Consider the following 21,976-nt stretch of genomic DNA (forward strand, 5'->3'; position numbering starts at 1 on the left):
TGCGGCTATGCTCGACGGGATTATCCGCCATTTTGATTGCACTCTCATTATCACATAGCAAAGGGACTTTGGTTAATTTGTAACCGTAGTCCCGCAGAGTTTGCCTCATCCAAAGCAATTGCGCGCAACAATGGCCTGCGGCAATGTACTCGGCTTCGGCGGTAGAAAGAGCTACGGAATTTTGCTTCTTTGAAGCCCAAGACACCAAAGATCTTCCCAAGAACTGGCAAGTCCCCGATGTGCTCTTTCTATTGATTTTACACCCCGCCCAATCGACATCCGAATAACCAATCAAATCAAAAGTGGATCCCCTAGGATACCAAAGCCCAAACTTAGGAGTGTAAGCCAAATATCTCAAGATTCGTTTTACGGACGTAAGGTGAGCTTCCTTAGGGTCGGCTTGGAATCTTGCACACATACATACGGAAAGCATAATATCCGGTCGAGATGCACATAAATAGAGTAAAGAACCTATCATCGACCGGTATACCTTTTGATCGACGGATTTACCTCCTTCGCCGAGGTCGAGATGCCCATTGGTTCCCATGGGTGTCTTGATGGGTTTGGCATCCTTCATTCCAAACTTGCTTAGAATATCTTGAGTGTACTTCGTTTGGCTTAGGAAGGTGCCTTCTTGGAGTTGCTTCACCTGAAATCCTAAGAAATACTTCAACTCCCCCATCATAGACATCTCAAACTTTTGTGTCATGATCCTACTAAATTCTTCACATGTAGACTCGTTAGTAGACCCAAATATAATATCATCAACATAAATTTAGCATACAAACAAGTCATTTTCAAGAGTTTTAGTGAATAGAGTAGGATCGGCCTTTCCGACTTTGAAGCCATTAGCGATAAGGAAATCTCTAAGGCATTCATACCACGCTCTTGGGGCTTGCTTGAGCCCATAAAGTGCCTTAGAGAGTTTATAGACATGGTGAGGATACTCACTATCTTCAAAGCCGGGAGGTTGCTCAACATAGACCTCTTCCTTGATTGGTCCATTGAGGAAGGCACTTTTCACGTCCATTTGATAGAGCTTAAAGCCATGGTAAGTAGCATAGGCCAATAATATACGAATTGACTCAAGCCTAGCTACGGGTGCATAGGTTTCACCGAAATCCAAACCTTCGACTTGGGAGTATCCCTTGGCCACAAGTCGAGCTTTGTTCCTTGTCACCACACCATGCTCATCTTGCTTGTTGCGGAAGACCCATTTGGTTCCTACAACATTTTGATTAGGACGTTGAACTAAATGCCATACCTCATTCCTAGTGAAGTTGTTGAGTTCCTCTTGCATCGCCACCACCCAATCCGAACCTTGAAGTGCTTCCTCTACCCTGTGTGGCTCAATAGAGGAAACAAAAGAGTAATGCTCACAAAAATGTGCAACACGAGATCTAGTAGTTACCCCCTTATGGATGTCGCCGAGAATGGTGTCGACAGGGTGATCTCTTTGGATTGCTTGGTGGACTCTTGGGTGTGGCGGTCTTTGTTCTTCATCCTCCTTGTCTTGATCATTTGCATCTCCCCCTTGATCATTGCCGTCATTTTGAGGTGGCTCATTTGCTTGATCTTCTATTTCATCAACTTGAGCTTCATCCTCATTTTGAGTTGGTGGAGATGCTTGCGTGGAGGAGGATGGTTGATCTTGTGCATTTGGATGCTCTTTGGATTCCTTGGGACACACACATCCCCAATGGACATGTTCCTTAGCGCGATGCATGGAGCCTCTTCATTACCTATCTCATCAAGATCAACTTGCTCTACTTGAGAGCCGTTAGTCTCATCAAACACAACGTCACAAGAGACTTCAACTTGTCCAGTGGACTTGTTAAAGACTCTATATGCCCTTGTGTTTGAATCATATCCTAGTAAAAAGCCTTCTACAGTCTTAGGAGCAAATTTAGATTTTCTACCTCTTTTAACAAGAATAAAGCATTTTCTACCAAAGACTCTAAAATATGAAATATTGGGCTTTTTACGGGTTAGGAGTTCATAAGATGTCTTCTTGAGGATTCAGTGTAGATATAACCGGTTAATGGCGTAGCAGGCGGTGTTGACCGCCTCGGCCCAAAACCGATCCGAAGTCTTGTACTCATCAAGCATGGTTCTAGCCATGTCCAATAGAGTTCGATTCTTCCTCTCCACTACACCATTTTGTTGTGGGGTGTAGGGAGAAGAGAACTCATGCTTGATGCCCTCCTCCTCAAGGAAGCCTTCGATTTGAGAGTTCTTGAACTCCATCCCGTTGTCGCTTCTAATTTTCTTGATCCTTAAGCCGAACTCATTTTGAGCCCGTCTCAAGAATCCTTTTAAGGTTTCTTGGGTTTGAGATTTTTCCTGCAAAAAGAACACCCAAGTGAAGCAAGAATAATCATCCACTATTACAAGACAATACTTACTCCCGCCGATGCTTATGTAAGCAATCGGGCCGAATAGATCCATGTGGAGTAGCTCAAGCGGCCTGTCGGTCGTCATGATGTTCTTGTGTGGATGGTGGGTTCCAACTTGCTTTCCTGCCTGGCATGCGCTACAAACCCTGTCTTTCTCAAAATGAACATTGGTTAATCCTAAAATGTGCTCTCCCTTTAGAAGCTTATGAAGATTCTTCATCCCAACATGTGCTAGTTGGCGATGCCAGAGCCAGCCCATGTTAGTCTTAGCAATTAAGCAAGTGTCGAGTTCAGCTCTATCGAAATCTACTAAGTATAGCTGACCCTCTAACACACCCTTAAATGCGATTGAATCATCACTTCTTCTAAAGACAGTGACACCTACATCAATAAAGAGACAATTGTAGCCCATTTTGCATAATTGAGATACAGAAAGCAAGTTATAATCTAATGAATCTACAAGAAAAACATTGGAAATAGAATGGTCAGGAGATATAGCAATTTTTCCCAATCCTTTGACCAAACCTTGATTTCCATCCCCGAATGTGATAGCTCGTTGGGGATCTTGTTTTTTCTCATAGGAGGAGAACATTCTCTTCTCCCCTGTCATGTGGTTTGTGCACCCGCTATCGATGATCCAACTTGAGCCCCCGGATGCATAAACCTACAAAACAAGTTTAGTTCTTGACTTTAGGTACCCAAACGGTTTTGGGTCCTTTAGCATTAGAAACAAGAACTTTGGGAACCCAAACACAAGTTTTGGAGCTCTTGTGTTTGCCCCCAACATACTTGGCAACGACCTTGTCGGATTTGTTAGTCAAAACATATGATGCATCAAAAGTTTTAAATGAAAAGCTATGTTCGTTTGATGCACTAGGAGTTTTCTTCTTAGGCAACTTAGCATGGGTTGGTTGCCTAGAGCTAGATGTCTCACCCTTATACATAAATGCATGATTAGGGCCAGAGTGAGACTTCCTAGAATGAATTCTCCTAATTTTGCTCTCGGGATAACCGACAGGGTATAAAATGTAACCCTCGTTATCCTGAGGCATGGGAGCCTTGCCCTTAACAAAGTTTGACAATTTCTTAGGAGGGGCACTAATTTTGGCATTGTCTCCCTTTTGGAAGCCGATGCCATCCTTAATGCCAGGGCGTCTCCCACTATAGAGCATACTTCTAGCAAATTTAAAATTTTCATTTTCTAAGTTATGCTCGGCAATTTTAGCATCTAATTTTGCTATATGATCATTTTGTTGTTTAATTAGAGTCATGTGATCATGAATAGCATTAACATCAATATCTCTACATCTGGTACAAATAGAAGTGTGCTCAACGGTAGATGTAGAGGGTTTGCAAGATTTTAATTCTACAACCTTAGCATGTAATATATCGTTTTCACTTCTAAGGTTAGAAATAGTAACATTGCAAACATCAAAATTTTTAGCCTTAGCAAGCAATTTTTCATTTTCATTTCTAAGGCTAGCAAGAGAAATATTCAATTCTTCAATCCTAGCAAGTAAATCATCATTATTATCTCTAGGAGTGGAAGTTGAAACATTACAAACATGAGAATCAACCTTAGCTAACAAATTAGCATTTTCATTTCTAAGGTTGGCAATAGTGTCATGGCATGTGCTTAGCTCACTAGTTAATTTCTCACATTTTTCTACCTCTAGAGCATAAGCATTCTTAACCTTAACATGCTTTTTATTTTCCTTGATTAGGAAGTCCTCTTGGGAGTCCAAGAGATCATCCTTCTCATGGATGGCACTAATTAGCTCATTTAGTTTTTCCTTTTGTTCCATGTTAAGGTTGGCAAAAAGGGTATGCAAATTATCTTCCTCATCACTAGCATTATCATCACTAGAGGACTCATATCTAGTGGAGGATTTAGATTTAACCTTCTTTTTCTTGCCGTCCTTTGCCATGAGGCACTTGTGGCCGACGTTGGGGAAAAGGAGTCCCTTGGTGACGGCGATGTTGGCGGCGTCCTCGTCGTCGGAGGAGTCGGTGGAGCTCTCGTCGGAGTCCCACTCGCGGCACACGTGGGCATCGCCGCCCCTCTTCTTGTGGTACCTCTTCTTTTCTCTCCTCTTGCCCTTCTTGTCGTTATCCCTGTCACTGTCACTTGATAATGGACATTTAGCAATAAAGTGACCGGGCTTACCACATTTGTAGCAAACCTTCTTGGAACGGGATTTGTAATCCTTCCCCTTCCGTTGCTTGAGGATTTGGCGAAAGCTTTTGATGATTAAAGCCATCTCCTCATTGTCGAGCTTTGAAGCGTCGATTGGTTGTCTACTTGGTGTAGACTCCTCCTTCTTCTCCTCCGTCGCCTTGAATGCCACCGGTTGTGCTTCGGATGTGGAGGGATCATCAAGCTCGTTGATCTTCTTTGAGCCCTTGATCATACATTCAAAGCTCACAAAATTCCCGATAACTTCCTCGGGAGTCATTAGTGTGTATCTAGGATTACCACGAATTAATTGAACTTGAGTGGGGTTAAGGAAGATGAGTGATCTAAGAATAACCTTAACCACCTCGTGGTCGTCCCATTTCTTGCTCCCGAGGTTGTGCACTTGGTTCACCAAGGTTTTGAGCCGGTTGTACATGTCTTGTGGCTCCTCCCCTTGGCGAAGACGGAAGCGACCGAGCTCCCCCTCGATCGTTTCCCGCTTGGTGATCTTGGTGAGTTCATCACCCTCGTGCGCGGTCTTGAGTAGATCCCAAATCTCCTTTGCATTCTTCAACCCTTGCACCTTGTTATATTCCTCTCTACTTAGAGAGGCGAGGAGTATGGTTGTGGCTTGGGAGTTGAAGTGCTCGATTTGGGCTACTTCATCCTCATCATAGTTTTCATCCCCTACGGATGGTACCTGTGCACCAAACTCAACAACATCCCATATACTTTTGTGGAGTGAGGTTAGATGAAATCGCATTAAATCACTCCACCTAGCGTAATCTTCACCATCAAAAGTTGGTGGTTTGCCTAATGGGACAGAAAGTAAAGGTGTATGTTTAGAAATGCGAGGGTAGCGTAGGGGAATCTTACTATACTTCTTACACTCTTGGCGTTTAGAAGTGACGGACGCCGCGTCGGAGCCGGAGGTGGATGCCGATGAAGAATCGGTCTCGTAGTAGACCACCTTCCTCATCCTCTTTTTCTTGTCCCCACTCCGATGCGGCTTGTGGGAAGAGGATTTCTCCTTCTTCGCTTTGTGGTGTGGAGAAGATTTCTTCTCCTTCCCTTTGGAGGAGTCCTTCTTCTTCTCCTTCCTCTTGGTGCGGGACTCTTCCGATGAAGTGCTCCCGTGGCTTGTAGTGGGCTTTTCGCCGGTCTCCATCTCCTTCTTGGCGTGATCTCCCGACATCACTTCGAGCGGTTAGGCTCTAATGAAGCACCGGGCTCCGATACCAATTGATAGTCGCCTAGAAGGGGGGGTGAATAGGGCGAAACTGAAATTTACAAATATAAACGCAACTACAAGCTGGGTTAGCGTTAGAAATAAAAACGAGTCCGCGAGAGAGGGTGCAAAACAAATCTCAAGCAAATAAGGAGTGTGACACAAGGATTTGTTTTACCGAGGTTCGGTTCTCGCAAACCTACTCCCCGTTGAGGTGGTCACAAAGACCGGGTCTCTTTCAACCCTTTCCCTCTCTCAAACGGTCCCTCGGACCGAGTGAGCTTCTCTTCTCAAATCAAAACCGGGAACAAAACTTCCCCGCAAGGGCCACCACACAATTGGTGCCTCTTGCCTTGATTACAATGGAGTTTTGATCACAAGAACAAGTGAGAAAGAAAAGAAGCAATCCAAGCGCAAGAGCTCAAAAGAACACGGCAAATCTCTCTCGCTAATCACTAAAGCCTTGTGAGGAATCGGAGAGGATTTGATCTCTTTGGCGTGTCTAGAATTGAATGCCTAGCTCTTGTAAGTGGTTGAGAAGTGGAAAACTTGGATGCAATGAATGGTGGGTGGTTGGGGGTATTTATAGCCCCAACCACCAAACTAGCCGTTTGGTGGGGCTGACTATCGTATGGTGCACCGGACAGTCCGGTGCGCCAGCCACGTCACCAAAGCCGTTGGGTTCCGACCGTTGGAGCTTTGTCTTCTGGGCCCGCCTGGATGTCCGGTGGCGCACCGGACATGTACTGTAGAGTGTCCGGTGCGCCAGCATGGGCGTGCCTGACTTCTGCGCGCGCTGGCGCGCAATAAATGCGCTGCAGGTAGCCGTTGGCGCCATCATAGCCGTTGCCCCGCAGTTACACCGGACAGTCCGGTGTACACCGGACATGTCCGGTGAATTATAGCGGAGCAGCCGTTGCAAATTCCCGAGGCTACCAATTTCCAGAGCCACGTCCTCTTGGAGCACCGGACACTGTCCGGTGTACACCGGACAGTCCGGTGAATTATAGTGCGCCGGCTCTGAAAATTCCCGAGGCTGAGGAGTTCAGCGCGAGGTTCCCTGGTGCACCGGACACAGTCCGGTGGCACACCGGACAGTCCGGTGCGCCAAACCAGGGAGCCTTTCGGGATGCCTTTAGCTCTCTATTTTGAACCCAACATTGGTCTTTTTAATTGGCTTGTTGTGAACCTTTGGCACCTGTATAACTTATACACTAGAGCAAACTAGTTAGTCCAATTATTTGTGTTGGGCAATTCAACCACCAAAATTATTTAGGAACTAGGCGTAAGCCTAATTCCCTTTCAATCTTGCTCTTAAAGAAATTCCTTTGCATGGGAGGAAATTTACTTGGTACAACCATCAAGAGACACCTGTTCTAGTCAAGCTAGACCGAGTTTTTTGTTCAGTTGACTAGGAACTGCTCTTCCCCAATGTTTTACTTCAAAGTGTTGCTTCCTAGGATTCTGACCATTGCCCCTTGCTTTTGGGGCTTTGGGATAATAAATCTGGAAAACGAAGGTTTCACTTCGAATCCTTTTGGACCAAGCTGGATGGTTTTCAGGAAGTTGTTCATTCTGGATGGAATGCTGTGATACCGGTCCCTTGCCCCTTTAAAACTGTAGAATTGAAGCTCAAAGAAACCGCCAAAAGGTTGCAGGCTTGGAGCGAAAAGAAGGTTGGTCACGTGCATTCTCAGTTTGCTTTGACCAAAGAAGTTCTCCACAGACTTGAAATGGCTCAGGATATTAGAGTGCTCAGTCAGGCTGAGATTTGGCTAAAAAACCGGCTGAAGAAGCAAGCTTTACTGCTTTCCTCTCTCAAGCGCACCATGGCTAGGCTCAGATCTAGAATCTCCTGGTTAAAGGAGGGAGATGCTAATACAAAACTGTTTCACCTTCATGCTCGTCATCGCAAGAGGAAGAATTTTGTGGCTAGGCTGGTGGATGGGGATCATACCCTAACAAGTCATGCTGAAAAGGCTGCTTGTGTGGATCGTTTCTATACCAACCTTATTGGAAAATGTGTTGATCGTGATAAGATGATTGATCTTGAAGCCCTGGGATTGCCTTCTTTTGAGCTGTCTGAGCTTGATGCCCCCTTTTCTGAGCAAGAAGTGGAGGATATCATTAAAAGGATCCCTGCTGACAAGGCCCCTGGGCCTAATGGTTTTACTGGTCGCTTTTACAAGGTATGCTGGCCCATTATAAAAGTGGATATGATGGCTGCAATCTCCGTTGTTTGGGGTAGGAAGTTTGATAATTTTGGGCGCCTTAATTCTGCATATATAAACATGATCCCAAAGAATGATGGAGCTGAAATGGTGAAGGATTTCAGGCCTATCAGCCTTGTGCATAGCTTCGCTAAGTTGATCACAAAGATCCTAGCCAATAGGTTGGCTAAAAGGCTTAATGAGATGGTGTCACCTAACCAGAGTGTGTTCATTAAAGGTAGATTCATCCAGGACAACTTTATGTTGGTTCAACAAACCTCAAGACTGCTTCACCAACAGCATAAGGCTTCTTTGCTCTACAAGTTGGATATTACTAAGGCTTTCGACTCGATTTCTTGGCCTTTCCTGGTTGAAGTATTGAAGCAGCTTGGTTTTGGTCAGATTTGGAGGGATATTATTTGTGGTTTGTTGACCTCTTCCTCTACTCAAGTGATGCTGAATGGGTTTCCAGGACAGCACATCAACCACCGGAGAGGTCTTCGGCAAGGGGATCTCCTATCTCCTTTATTGTTTATTCTTGCCATGGACGTCCTGGTATATATGTTTTCCAAGGCAGAAGAGGAGGGTTTACTCCAGCAGTTATCCAACAGGAAAAGGCTCCATCGGATCTCCTTATATGCTGATGATGTTGCCCTTTTTGTTCACCCTTCAGCAGCAGATTTATCTATCACTCTTGGCATTCTTCAGCTTTTTGGGGATGCCTCTGGGCTGCACAATAATGCCCAGAAATCTAATGTCATTCCTATCAGATGCTCAATGGAAGATATGGTGGAAACCCAAGGTCTGCTGCCTTGTGGAATATCTTCGTTCCCCTGCCGTTATTTGGGTCTTCCTTTATCCTTGCACAAGCTGTCTAGGCAGCACCTCCAACTGTTTATTGATAAAATTGCTGACCAGCTATCAAATTGAAAGGCAGACTTATTAACGAAGGCAGGGAGAAGAACCCTAGTTCAGCATGTTCTTACCAGCATGACGGTTTATATGGCAATGGCAGTGGATATCCCACAATGGGGTTTAGATGTCATTGACAGATTAAGGAAAGGTTTCCTCTGGCGAGGTCGAAAAAAGGTAAATGGGGGGCACTGCCTGGTGGCTTGGAAAAAGGTTTGCCGCCCCCTTCAGCTTGGTGGGCTGGGTATTTCAGTTTAAAAGAACTCTGCTGGGCCCTTCGAATGAGATGGCTATGGCTGTCTAGAACAGACCCCTCTAGGCCCTGGATTGGTCTCCCAATGAAAATCCCAAAAAAGGCCACTTCCTTATTTAATGAGGTAGTGCTCACTGTAGTTGGTGACGGGGCCAGCACCAAATTCTGGAAAGACAAGTGGTTACATGGAAAGAAAATTGCAGACCTGGCACCTAGACTCCTAGCTACAATTCCTAAGCGGATTGTGAACAGCAGAACTGTGATTGAAGCTTTGACTAACAGAAAATGGATTGCTGATATAAAAGGGGCTCTCTCAGTGGGTGTGTTGATTGATTACCTTCAGCTATGGGAGATGCTCTCAGCCATTGAGCTGCAGCCTGGAGTTGAAGACAGACATATTTTCAGTATTGCCCCAGATGGAATGTATTCTGCAAAATCTGCTTATAATGGACTGTTCATGGGTTCAGTTTCCTTTGGACACTTCACAAGGGTTTGGAAAACCTGGGCCCCGCCAAAGTGTCGTTTTTTTCATTTGGCTTGCTGCCCATAATAGATGTTGGATAGCAGACCGTTTAGCTAAGAAAGGCCTAAACCACCATGAGAAATGTCTGCTTTGTGACCAAGCTGAAGAAACCCTTGATCATCTTCTGGTGGCTTGCTCCTTCTCGAGAGTCTTTTGGTACCAGCTTTTCCGGAAATTTGGCCTTCACTCCCTAGCTCCCCAGCCGGCGGTCACCTCCTTCTTGAATTGGTGGGAGGAGGCTCAGGTGTCACCAGAAAAGGCCTTAACTCCCTCATTATACTGGGTGCTTGGACTATTTGGATTCATCGAAACAAATGTGTCTTTGATGGATTGTATCCTTGCCTCACCTATATCCTTGCTTGGGCAGACGAGGAGAGAAGTCGTTGGGAGGCTGCTGGGGCGAAGGCCCTATGTTCTCTGGCTGCTTCTGGAGCTGCTCCCTAGAGTGGTGTGTTGTTAGATGAGTTCTTTTTTGTATGCTATTTTCTGGCCCCCGTGAGGAGGCCTGCTGTTGTTTGGTCTATTTTAGACTTTTTTCCTATCTTCTTAATATATAAAGGGGCGCAGCTCTCCTGCGCGTTTTCGAGAAAAAAAGGTTATTCATAACGGAGGTTTCATGAGGCATTTTATGTATTAATTAACCTGCCACATCAGCTATTTGGATGACATGTCACATCATTTCATTTAGGAAGAGTTTCATGGAGTTTCATGGAAATAAAACCATGTTAACCCGTTTTCAATGTCTTGAAAACTGTGTGAAACCCCCACTAAGAGTGTTTTGTTTCATCTTCATATAATTGGGTAAATATTATTGGTTATTTATATGCAGCATTTAAGAAGTATGTTGACATATGAAATAGTGAGATGAAACTCTCTATTGAGAGAGGATGTTTCATTCAGTCATAAAGCTGATGTGGTATTTTTAGAAACAGAGACATAAAATCCTCACTCCTCACTGTGACTAGCCTAACTGTACTCATACCGCTGCTTTTGTACAAACCAAAAAAGATCAGCTTCAGTTAATTCAACACGATCATTTCAACATTGCACAACACTCCCAACGTTACCAGTTTCTCCTTTCCCCTCTTCTTTACAACGAATGTGACGTGACTACAACTATTTGAGAACTTATGTACCCGTATCAGAAGTGTACAACAACAGCGGTTGTTTCAATAAACTCCTCCAAGAGAAAAAAAGGAAAGTAAAAGACGAGAAATTGTCATCACAACTAAGATTAGACATGACATCTGGTATTATCACCGCTGATTATCCGTTTATTACTTTGTGTTGCCAAGAGGGTGTTTGATTCCTGACATCTGGTCCATCTCGGATTGCAATGGTCCTCTTTGCTCCAGAACTTGGCAACCAGCATCTTCACGAAAGCCCTGAAGTCAACAACAAATGAAGTTACAATCTCCCTGCACAAGATTGCCATGTGTTATTTACAGCATTATCATTTAACACCATGATAATCTTCCTAGGAACATGAGATGCTTTCACAATACTAAGAACCTAGAAACAAAAATTCGTGAGTTTATCCATTCTGATCACAATTCTAGAATGCCTATTAGGTAGGTTGTATCCCGTTGGCGACTTGGTGTTACTAAACCAGATGGCAAGAAATTATTTTCTCCCTTCCAAATTATAAGACCTTTTGTCTTTTTTTTTAGATTTATACTTTTGCTACGCACCAAGATATGTATTATGTCTAGATACATGACAAAAACTATGAATCTAGAAATGTCAAAAGGTCTTATAATTTAGAACGGAGGGAGTAGGAGATTGAGCATCTCCAAGAGTCTTTCTTAAACTCACCTCAAGTACTAAAAAACGCTCTCCGTATCTTTTCACCCTCCAACAGCTCCTCTACATCTTGTGCAGGAATATTGGATGGCAATAGTTGGACATCTAATTAAAAGAAGCTGTTGGAGGGATTTTTTTCACCAAAAATCTCTATTTCTAACAATAGCAAAGGATAAAAGAGGTTATTGAAGTTGCTCTGCGATGAAATCAATGTTCCTTCATGAAGTGGGCCTGTAAATTAGGAAATTATGTCCAGACAACAAACTTTGCAAGCCTTATCCTAACATAGACCCTAAGCCCAACTTCCAAAACAAAACTAAAAGCCTTGAATGTCTAAAACAAATCAAATTAAATAGGTCCAGTTATTAAATAGTAGTTTAAGCTACAATCCTTAACATCAAAGAGTATTGCTACACACCTAACTGAAGCCTTACTTGATCTTTCTCATAAGTATTTTTGATAAATACCCGCCAGCTGATGATTTTTTTATGTCAACAGTTAGTTATCCCTGTTAGAGTACTATTAGGGTTCCGGGGCTAGTCCCTGTGTAATTACTTGCATACTTTCAGTGTAGCTTATATATTTTGCACCCCCAACCCAGTTAGGGCTTGTTCGGTTAGCTCTCAATCCATGTGGATTGAGCGGGATTGGATGAGTTTGAATCCCAAACAAGTCAAACTTCTTCACAATTTTTTCCAATCCCATCCAATCCATGTGTATTGGGAATAACCGAACAAGCCCTTAGGGGGAGAGTTTTCCATTCCAACTTGGTACCAGACTACCAGAGGCAGTTTCTCTCACTTCCCCTCCCTCCCACGGTCCCACCCACAGCCACTAGGCTGCTCCCCCTCCCAGCTTGGCCGTCGGCCACCCTCAGCCACGCCCTCTCCCACCAGGCATCCCTAGCCTGGCCGTAGGCCACCAAAAGTTGCGCCCTCCCCTGCCAGGCGTTCCTCTCTGGTCGTTGACCTCCCAACAGCCGCCACCCGCCAGGCTCCTCCCCGGCACGTGCGTGGCCTCTCCCTCCACGGCGGCATGCGACCTCCTCCCTCTCCGGCGACGCACAACTTCTCCCTTCCCGGCTGTGTGACGGGTCTACCAGGCGGGCCTCCTACCTCCCCGGCAGCGCGGCCTCCACCCTCCCCGAAGCGCAAGGCCTCTCCTCGTCTCCTGCTCGGCCCTGAGCTCCCCCGACGCCGTCACAGCGCTCGCCGGCGCGACCTCGTCTCAACGCAGCTCCGCCCATGGACTCCAGCACCACCGCTGCACTCCCCCGGCGTAACCCCAACCCCGAGCTCCCCGATGTTGTCGTAGTTGCTCGCCAGCGCTGCCCCCACTCCGGTCGCTCGTCCGCCCTGCAACACCGCTCCTCTTCCATGGACGACTAGTGCGCTGGCTTCCTCCCTAGCACCGCTCTGCTCGCCCCAGCTGCGGGCGCGCGAACCGCCGCCGCGACGGCCACGCGCATCCTCCCCGACGCTGACCTGCTTGCCCCCACAGGCAGGGCGCACAACGCGGACGCTGCCGCCGCCGCTTCCCTGGTGCTCGGGATCGCCGTGTGCGTCCTCCTCCACGACGACACGCTTGTCCGAGGAATCTTCGTGGCCTTCGATCACGCCATGAGCCCTGTCCTTTGTGACTGTGTCGAGCTTCAACCACATGCGAGCCGCCACGTGCCTGGACCGCTTATCTTTCCCAGACCTGTGATTGTCTCCTGCTAGTGACTTTGCTAGAGCACCTCCCCTGGCTCTTTTCGCGCACCCCGTGGCATCACCACCATCTCCCTCTCCCACCGATTGGGTGCTCGACTCCGGAGCATGCTTACACACTACTCCTACCACTAGCTCGCAATTCCACTCTCATCCACCACAACCCTCACATCCTCTTTCTATCGTTGTGGGCAACGGTTCCACCCTCCTGGTCACCTCAGTAGGTGCATCGGTTCTTCTGGGATCATTCTACCTTAACGACATCCTTGTTGCTCCCGGTCTGACGCATCCCCTTCTCTCGATCCGTCGCTTCACTAGCGACAACCACTGTTCTATGGAGTTCGATCCCTGGGGGTTCACCATACGCCACCTTCCCACTCGTGTCGTGCTCACTTGTCGTGGCAGCTCCGACCCCCTCTACTCTATTCACTTACCGTACACTTCCCCCACCAGTGTAGCCGCCCCCATGCTCTTGCTACTACCACCACCTCCACCATTTGGCATCGTCGTCTCGGGCACCCTGGACCTGACGTGATGTCCCAGCTTTCCAACCGTTGAGATATCTCCTATACCTAGGGCTCCTCTGAGCACCTCTGTCATGCTTGTCAGCTCGGTCGTCACTCTCGTCTTCCTTTTTTCACTTCCACGTCCAGGGCTACTCAGGCCTTTGATCTTGTCCATTGTGATCTCTGGATTTCTCCTATTCTTAGCCTCTCTGGTTACAAATACTACCTGGTCATTCTGGACAACTTCTCTCATTTCGTGCCTTCTAGTGTCCATTGTGATTTTCCCCACTTCGGTTGAAGTCCGACACATTCGCCACCATCATCCACTTGTTCTCCTGGGTCTCCACCCAGTTCCGTCGCCCGGTCCGTGCCTTCTAGTGTGACAATGGCCGCGAGTTCGACAACAGCGCCTCTCGCTCCTTCCTCAACCACGACGTCCAGTTGTGTCTCTCTCTCTCTTTCGTGCCCCTACACCTCTCGGGCCGGGTTGAACGCATCATTCGCACCACCACCACCATGATCCGTTGGCTCATTTTTCAGGCGTCTCACCCTGCCAGCTACTGGGCAAAGTCTCTAAACACCGCCACACATCTCCTCAACCGCCTCCCTTCGAAGGTGGTGAGCCACCCCACTCCCCACTTCGCCTGTATGGCACAACCCCCTCTTATGACTGCCTTCGTGTGTTCGGCTATGCCTGCTATCCCAACACTTCCGCCACCGCTCCCCATAAGTTATCACCTCGCTCCACTTGCTGCCTCTTCTTTGGTTACTCTCCTGACCATAAGGGGTATCACTGTCTTGACCTCGTCTCCCACCACATACTCATTTCTCGTCACGTTGTTTCCGATGAAGATATGTTTTCCCTTGCTGGCTCCTCCCCACCCACCGATCTCGACTCTCCCCTTGAGTCCGATCTGGTCCCCCCTCCACCCCCGCGCCCCACTGAAAGTAGCATAGAGGGGGGGGGGGTGAATAGGCTACACCTAAAATTTTCCACTAAAAACTTTGAAATAGTGTCAAATTCAAGTTGCACTGGTGCAAACCGGTTCAGTTGATTTTGTTTACAACTGAACAAGTTTGAACCTACTCAACTTAGATTAGATAAACAGTTAAACGAATGTGACGAAGTAGTTAGAGATTATGCTAAAGTCTTGCCCTAGAGAAAATCCACTCAAATAGATGACAAATCAGTGTGAATTGTTTTCACACAATTTGCACACAATATAACCGAATATGAACTAACCAACCAATTAAAGTGCTTATCAAGAACACGCAAGAACACACAAGAACATACGATGTAACCCGAGGTTCGGCAACCACCACAAAGGTGTCCTACTCCTCGTTGAGGAGCCCACAAAGGGCCGGGTCTTTTCCAACCCTAATCCTCCACAAGCCGACCACCAAAGTCAAGGCAATCTCTTCTCAAATTTGCTCAAAGAGCGGGTGATACAAACTTCTTGGGGTTGTCCACAAATTTGGAGACTCCCAAGCAACCTCTAACCGTCAAGGAACTCAAGGTTTCAAGAGTAACAAATCCGCACAAGGTTAAGTTTGCAATGAGCTCGAGAATGAAGAGAATAGGAGAATCAAGATGAAAACAACAGTGTGTTAGATCGACTTCACCTCACACCAAGGATCCTTCAAACGATTGAAGGGGATGCGATTTCGGGTGTGAGAGGTGAAATGAATGCCTTTGTTTGGAGGTTGGTCAGCCAAGAAATCGTGGAAGGGCAGAAGTGAATGAAGAGAGAGAGAGTGTGGGGGTATTTAAAGGATCCCCAAAAGCTGGCAGCCGTTGGGAGAAGTGGACCAAAAACCGGTTGAACCGGTTCTTAAACCGGTTGAACCGGTTTCCACCGGGGGGTTCTCGGTTCACTGAGCTACTCAGCCGGAGACTCGACCGGACTCAAAATCGGTTGAGCCGGGCTCAACTCCGGTTGAACCGGTTTTCAGAAAATCTCTGCACAGGACTTTTCTGACAGCTTTTGACTGTCAGACTGGCAGAACAGAGGTGGCAGAAGAAATAGTACAGAAACCAGTTGAACCGGTTTTTGAAACTGAAGAGCAAGTTTTGACAAATCTGAAGTGAACCAAGGTGGAACTTTTTGTGGGGAGCAAGAGTGGTTTTTCAAAGGACATTCATGATCTAGAAAAGTGTTCTCTTACGGAGCGTTTGGATCCCTTCATTTTAGAGGAATTAGAATTCACTTAATAAAGTAACTTATTTAGTTTGGAATTTGACATTCCACCACTTTCCAAAGTTCATATATAAGCCTATCTCAAATTCATGAGGTGAGGGATGGGAAATGGTTTTATACATGAGTAGAATTTGTTTCTACTATATAACTTACATGACACTCTTCGTCTCACTACTCTATAGTAAAAATGTAGCACATAAATATCTCCGATATCTTGCTAATGATAGTATACAAATATATTTTATATAAAATCGAATTATCTTAATTGATATATGCCTAAATAACTATTATTAGAATGTAATTCAATTCAAATGATCCAAACGGGGTGTTAGAGAATTTGAAGGAATTTGAATTGAGCTCATTGCATAACTTACTTAACTTATTGCGGATCCCTCTTAATTGAGCGGCGATTTCTATAACTCAAGAATTATAAAATGAATACTGATGTTGTTTCCAAGCACTTGGAGCACGCTATATGATGTAGAATGTTAATCCGCTGTGCTTTTACATTTGCATACTCATAAGATCTGTGCTTCTTCTGTCTGTAGAATAACTGTGTAAATGCTAGGAGCAAACTTGTTAGAATCTCTGTTTGTTTTGTCATTTAATCACCAAAACCCTCAATTGGGGTTGATTGCACTTACAATCTCCCCCTTTTTGGTGATTGATGCCAAAACAAACTAGAGTAGAGATAAACATTAAAAAGTAAAAACACTGGCGAGATATAAGTACTTGTGTATGTGCAGCTCCCCCTAAATATGTGCATGAGTTTTGTGATATTCATATTGACTTAAACAGTTCTTGATTATCTTGTGTATCTTTTCAAGGATACTGTGTAGTTTAGGTGATTGGCACACTTAAACTATTTTCATTTGTCTCGAACATTGCTTGGGTTAAGTAGTTTGGTATTGTTCGTTGTAGTTAAACCGCTCACTTGAACGGTTGAAATGCATGCTCAATATCATACGTGTCTTTACTCAAATGTGTTCGATAAAATCCTTGAACATTGATTTCCTCGCTCACCATATATTCTCCTTTTTATCTTAAGGATGGTGCGTCGTAGGAATCCGTCAGTAGTTGAAACTGACTCCGATGATGACACTCAAGAGATTCGTGAAGACACTCCTCCGCGGTCCAGATCCAAGCGCGGGCGAGGATCCGGCAATGTGATGCAAGTGGTGAGGCCTCAGGGTCTCATGGTGCTCGCGGTCGAACAACCCGGAATCCCTCCGGTCGGTCTCGACCCGCGGCCAATCCACAAGCGTGGGAGCCAACTAGCGATGATGACAGAGTCACAGAGGCAAAGATGATGAAGTTGATCTCCCTTCTGCCAACACACCCATTATCCAGGGGTTGGTCTTCACAGGGCGGAGGCCCGTCGCTCTGCCAATGAGCCTGTCACGGCTTTCACTGCCAGCGGAGGGTCTGCCCTTCTCCAGGATATCCGCTTCCAAAATCCTACATTACGTATTCGTGATGCTAGGATCGATGGTAATCGGTTCTGGACCCTCCAACATGTCGATTTTTATAATTCTGTGATTCTTCCCAAGAAGAATCAGTCAATCATGCATCAGAGATATATTAACTGGGAAGGATGTGAAGCAATTGGTGATCCAGAGATGACACAGGCTTTGAGGGCCTGTGAGAAGAAGAGGATGAAGAACATTATGACATTCCAATACGATTGGAATGATGAAGTTATTGCTCAGTTCTATTCTACCCTTTGGATCAAGCTGGCTGATGAGGAAAGTCCTTATAACTTTCCTTATCTCAATTTCTATATTGAAGGCAGCTGGTATAAGGTGAGCTACCGGAGGTTTGCTCACATCCTTGGATTTTCTGATGGAGATATTTCAGGAGACAAGATTAAGATTCATGACTTTCGTCCTCCACCAAGGATGAAGCCAGCGATCTTCATATCTCTGAGACTGATAAATATTGGGAGTCTACCAATCTGCACAAGTTTTACAGATATATTAATTCTCTCTGCAGAATGACTCTCATTCTAAAAGGAGGTAATCAAATGAATATCCTGCAAGAGAGCAAAGTCTTGCTCTCATTTATGAAGCCAAAATAGTTCTGAAAGCATCAATGTATTTGATATAATTTGGCAATAAATCATTCATGCTGCCTGCTTCCCTCTCAAGGGATGTCTTCACGCCCCCTTCATCATGAATATGATTGAAGTGGTGACTCAGTTTCGCTTTGACAAAGGAACAAGACATCTCTCGTACACCCCCTTCTGGATTGATCCAAACAATCCAGCAGGGCGTCTGAGGAAAGCCCCCTCCAGCTCTCGTGGACGTGATGCTGCCGGCACCTCGCGCCCCTCTCCTGGTCGCGGATCTCTCACACCACATGGTCGTGGTCGAGGTCGTGGTCGCGGGATGGGTGCTCGACTGGCCCATGGTATTGCAGCATTCTTTTCCATGTGCAGGAACATATCTTCCAATGTGCATGAGCTGGCTAGGCGTCAGCGGGAGACTGACGACAACCTCCGTCGTCAAGCTTCTTCCATGGGTATGCCATTTGCTCCCCGCTCGCCTGATGTGCCTCTTCATCCTCCTCCACCAGAAATCAATGAATGGCACCAGCAGGCCTATGGGTGCCCTTTATGTCAGCTGAAGATGAGGAAGAGTATTTTGATGATCGTGAGCAGTTTGCCCCGCCTCCCCACCAGGGGGATCCGGGTCAATCCTCTTCATATCCTCCTCCCCAGGATCCTTCAGGCAGCTATCCTCCCCCAGCTCAGCCTGGGGAAGAAAACTTTGCGGCCAACTTGGCGACTCAATTCTTTGCTCTGCCTCCTCTTCAGTGGTGATTTGTGGCTGTTGGTTCTCTCCATTTTTGGTGCTAGTTGCCAAAAAGGGGAGAAGGATTGACAGCTTGGCAGCTTGGCGCTTTTAATTTTTGTAATGAACATCTGGTCTGTAATAATTTTATTCGCCTAACTATTCTGATGCATGTGGTGATGGCCTAGAGCCACAAACATTTTAATGATGTGATGACCTTATTGTAATAGCCAGTACCATTTCATATCTTATGTTATACAATGATGGATTGATTTGTTAGAGTAATGCTATGTTTATATCATCACATCTTATATAATTATGTTGCATCCCTCAGTGTTTGTGTATTGTGTTGTCTTTTTCACTCTCTCCAAATATGTTGCAAATTGACATATCAAGTCAATATGAATATCACAAAACTCATGCACATATTTAGGGGGAGCTGCACATACACAAGTACTTATATCTCGCCAGTGTTTTTACTTTTTAATCTTTATCTCTACTCTAGTTTGTTTTGGCATCAATCACCAAAAAGGGGGAGATTGTAAGTGCATTCAACCCCAATTGAGGGTTTTGGTGATTGCACTTACACCCACGTTGCGTCGTTGCTCGCGGCACGCGCGACTCAGATGCCTCCGATCGCACCTCTACCCGTGCCACGCACGACCTTGACGCCTTCGTTCGCGCCCCTTCCCGCGCCACGCGCGGCCTCAATGCCTTCGCTCTTGCCACTTCCCATGTGGCGGTCCCGTCGACCCCGCCTGCGTCACGCGCAGCCCCGTTGACCCCTCCCGCGCCATGAGCGGCCCCGTCAACGACAACGACCCGCTTCATCGACCCCGCTCTTGTCTACCACCGCCGCGGGCGAGCCACTCCCTTGACTCCCGTTGACCCAGCCCCGTCGACGAGCGTGGCTCGCTTCGTCGACCCCGTCGTCGTCTACCACCGTCACGAGCGGGCCACTCCCTCGGCTCCGGATGATCCGACGGCGCGCACCGAGCCTCCCGTGTACCACCCGACCGCCATCCACCATGACCCCGGGAACATCCACCCGATGGTGACTCGCCGCACAGTTGGCGTCCTCCGCCCCGTCGACCGGCAAGAGACAAATATCTTGGAAACAGTGTACACATGATTTCATCCCCATGAAATCCATTTCACATCTCTCATCATTAATGCACTTCCATATCATAAAAAACACTGACATAACATTCTATTTAATGTCCATAAAATTCCCACTGGAAATAGCTTAAGATCAAAAGTTGAGTCCTTTTATATTCAGTATTACAGTAGCCCCTTTCAGAAAATATGAGTAAAGCTAAAAATGTAACTGAGAAATGGAAGGACCTAATACTCCCTCCATACTAAAATAAATCAACTTCTAGAGTTGACCTAATACATTTGATCTCACAAAAACAAATCCTTAGAATAGGTGAACGTCCATGTGGCAGGTTCAAGTGTGTAGATAATTGCAAAGATCATATCAAAACATTAACAGTTCTAAACCTAGTTAGAAAATCAAGCACACTGGAGGGTTCAAGCAATTGGTTGCGGAAAATATGTGTTATCCTAGAATTGAAAATCAGACAGAAAACAAAACACAGTGAAACATTGGACAATTACTGAATATGGAACTGTATGGTCCTCAAATGAAGCAAAAGGAAACACTTACAGTGGTGAGCAAGGTGAACGACCACCGTTCACATAGTATACAAACAAGTATGAGTCATAATGTTGTCCTCTTATGTAGTAAAACATCGGAAGCCTTCTGACTAGCTTAAATAGCATCTTCTTATAGAAGCTGATAGCAGGCTGGTTGTATGAAATGACATGTAAATAAACACCTCTGCAATTTGATATGCTTGCTGCATATTTAACCACTTCTCGAACCAGTGATGAAGCTGCAAGTTAGAATTATCATAAGGATCAACCACATCATTCACAAGGCAAACCATAAAAGAAAGACGAGAAGACAATGTAACTAACCTATCCCAAGGTTTCTGTAGCCATCCACCACACCCAACGTCAATATATACACAAGTGTTAGATCTTTGCGTGAACTGTTATACCTGAACAGGTCCTCAATCTGCATATCAAAACTATTAGCACCATCAAGCTGACCATTTAGATAATACCATAATCAGGACCTCATGTATGGTAATACCTCGCTATCTTTTGCCGCAATCATCCTCGTGGTTACAAAACCTATTATCTCATCCCTGCGATCATCTGATCTGCTGGTGTCCACGGCGCCCCAGGAGACAATACCATTGCCACTGACAACGTTCAAGAAGAACTCCCTCTCGTACCTGAACAAAATGAAGAAATTTATAGTATTGAATGAACCGTAAAAGCAAGTAACAGACTAGAAAAAGTAGCATCCGTTTCCAGTAGCTACCTTATTGGAAAGAGAGCAAGATGAATCTTTTCAAGAGCTTCGAGGTCGGAGGGCTGGATAGGGCGATACTCTATGGTGGGGTAGATTTCAGATCTCGGATTCAACATGAGCAGCTCCGGCAGCAGCGATGACCGAGCAGGTCCTTCGCCGGGATGTTCGGGAACCGTCGCGCGCGGGAGAGGGGTCTCCCCTCTTCGAGGCGTGCAACCGCGTTCCCGCGCCACGAGTCAGGCGCGCCACGGCGAATTGCAGCCGGCTTGGTGGTGGCTCCACCGCCGCGAGGAAAGCGCGAGAGGGAAGAAGAAGGCGACGGCGACGGCGCCCGATCGGCAAGTGGGATAGAGAGAAAGGGAAGAAGGATCAGCTGCCGGGATCGCAAGGGTGGGATGGAAATGAGGGGATCAGGGGAGGTGGTGACTGACGAGCGGCGGCGACCTTGACGCGGGCAGGAAGAACGACCGAAGAACGGAGGAGGTATAGATGGCCAAACGGGCGGCCCGGCACGGCACGGCACGGCACGGCACTGGCACGGCCAGGCACGGCACGGTTAGGGCACGGCCCGTTTAGCACGATTATTAACCGTGCCGTGCCGGCCCGGCACTAGTGCCTGAACCCAGGCCCAGGCACGGCACTAAGGGTCCTTAGCCGTGCCGTGCCGGCACGGCAGGCACGGCCAGCCCATAGTGCCAGGGCCGGCCCGGGCACTACACGAGAAAACACACAAAACCACATATAATTCACAAACACACAGTTAAACATACTAAAATATCTAATACTGAGCTGTTTAGTGCAATGGCTGCCTCATTAAAAACCTATCTAGGTAAAAACTCACCCTTGTGAGAAAACCCTAGATAGGAAAAAAGAGTACAGCCCAC

At 46.3% G+C, this 21,976-nt stretch overlaps 1 protein-coding gene across 8 annotated transcripts; it reads right to left on the reverse strand.

The window, feature by feature from the left end:
• Nucleotides 1-10,558: 10,558 nt before the first annotated feature.
• LOC100193024 (uncharacterized) lies at nt 10,559-21,646 on the reverse strand. 8 transcript variants are annotated; one of them, XR_004858114.1, is made up of 6 exons: nt 21,102-21,646; nt 20,868-21,012; nt 20,690-20,789; nt 20,376-20,604; nt 16,289-16,456; nt 10,696-11,083 (listed from the first exon to the last, which is right to left on the reverse strand). XR_004858114.1 is itself a non-coding variant. In XM_020553051.3 (6 exons), the coding sequence occupies exons 1-5, from the start codon at nt 21,206-21,208 to the stop codon at nt 11,546-11,548; spliced, it is 642 nt and encodes a 213-aa protein (XP_020408640.1). In that variant the 5' UTR covers nt 21,209-21,646; the 3' UTR covers nt 10,696-11,116; nt 11,514-11,545. The 8 variants fall into 8 exon arrangements, 4 of the variants coding, with proteins under 4 accessions (XP_020408639.1, XP_020408640.1, XP_020408641.1 ...); XR_002269394.3 differs by having other exon boundaries at nt 10,696-11,116; XR_004858115.1 differs by having other exon boundaries at nt 16,289-16,467.
• Between the last annotated feature and the right edge of the window lie 330 nt (nt 21,647-21,976).

Source organism: Zea mays, chromosome 5 (genome assembly GCF_902167145.1).
Source record: "Zea mays cultivar B73 chromosome 5, Zm-B73-REFERENCE-NAM-5.0, whole genome shotgun sequence".
Lineage (NCBI taxonomy): Eukaryota > Viridiplantae > Streptophyta > Magnoliopsida > Poales > Poaceae > Zea > Zea mays.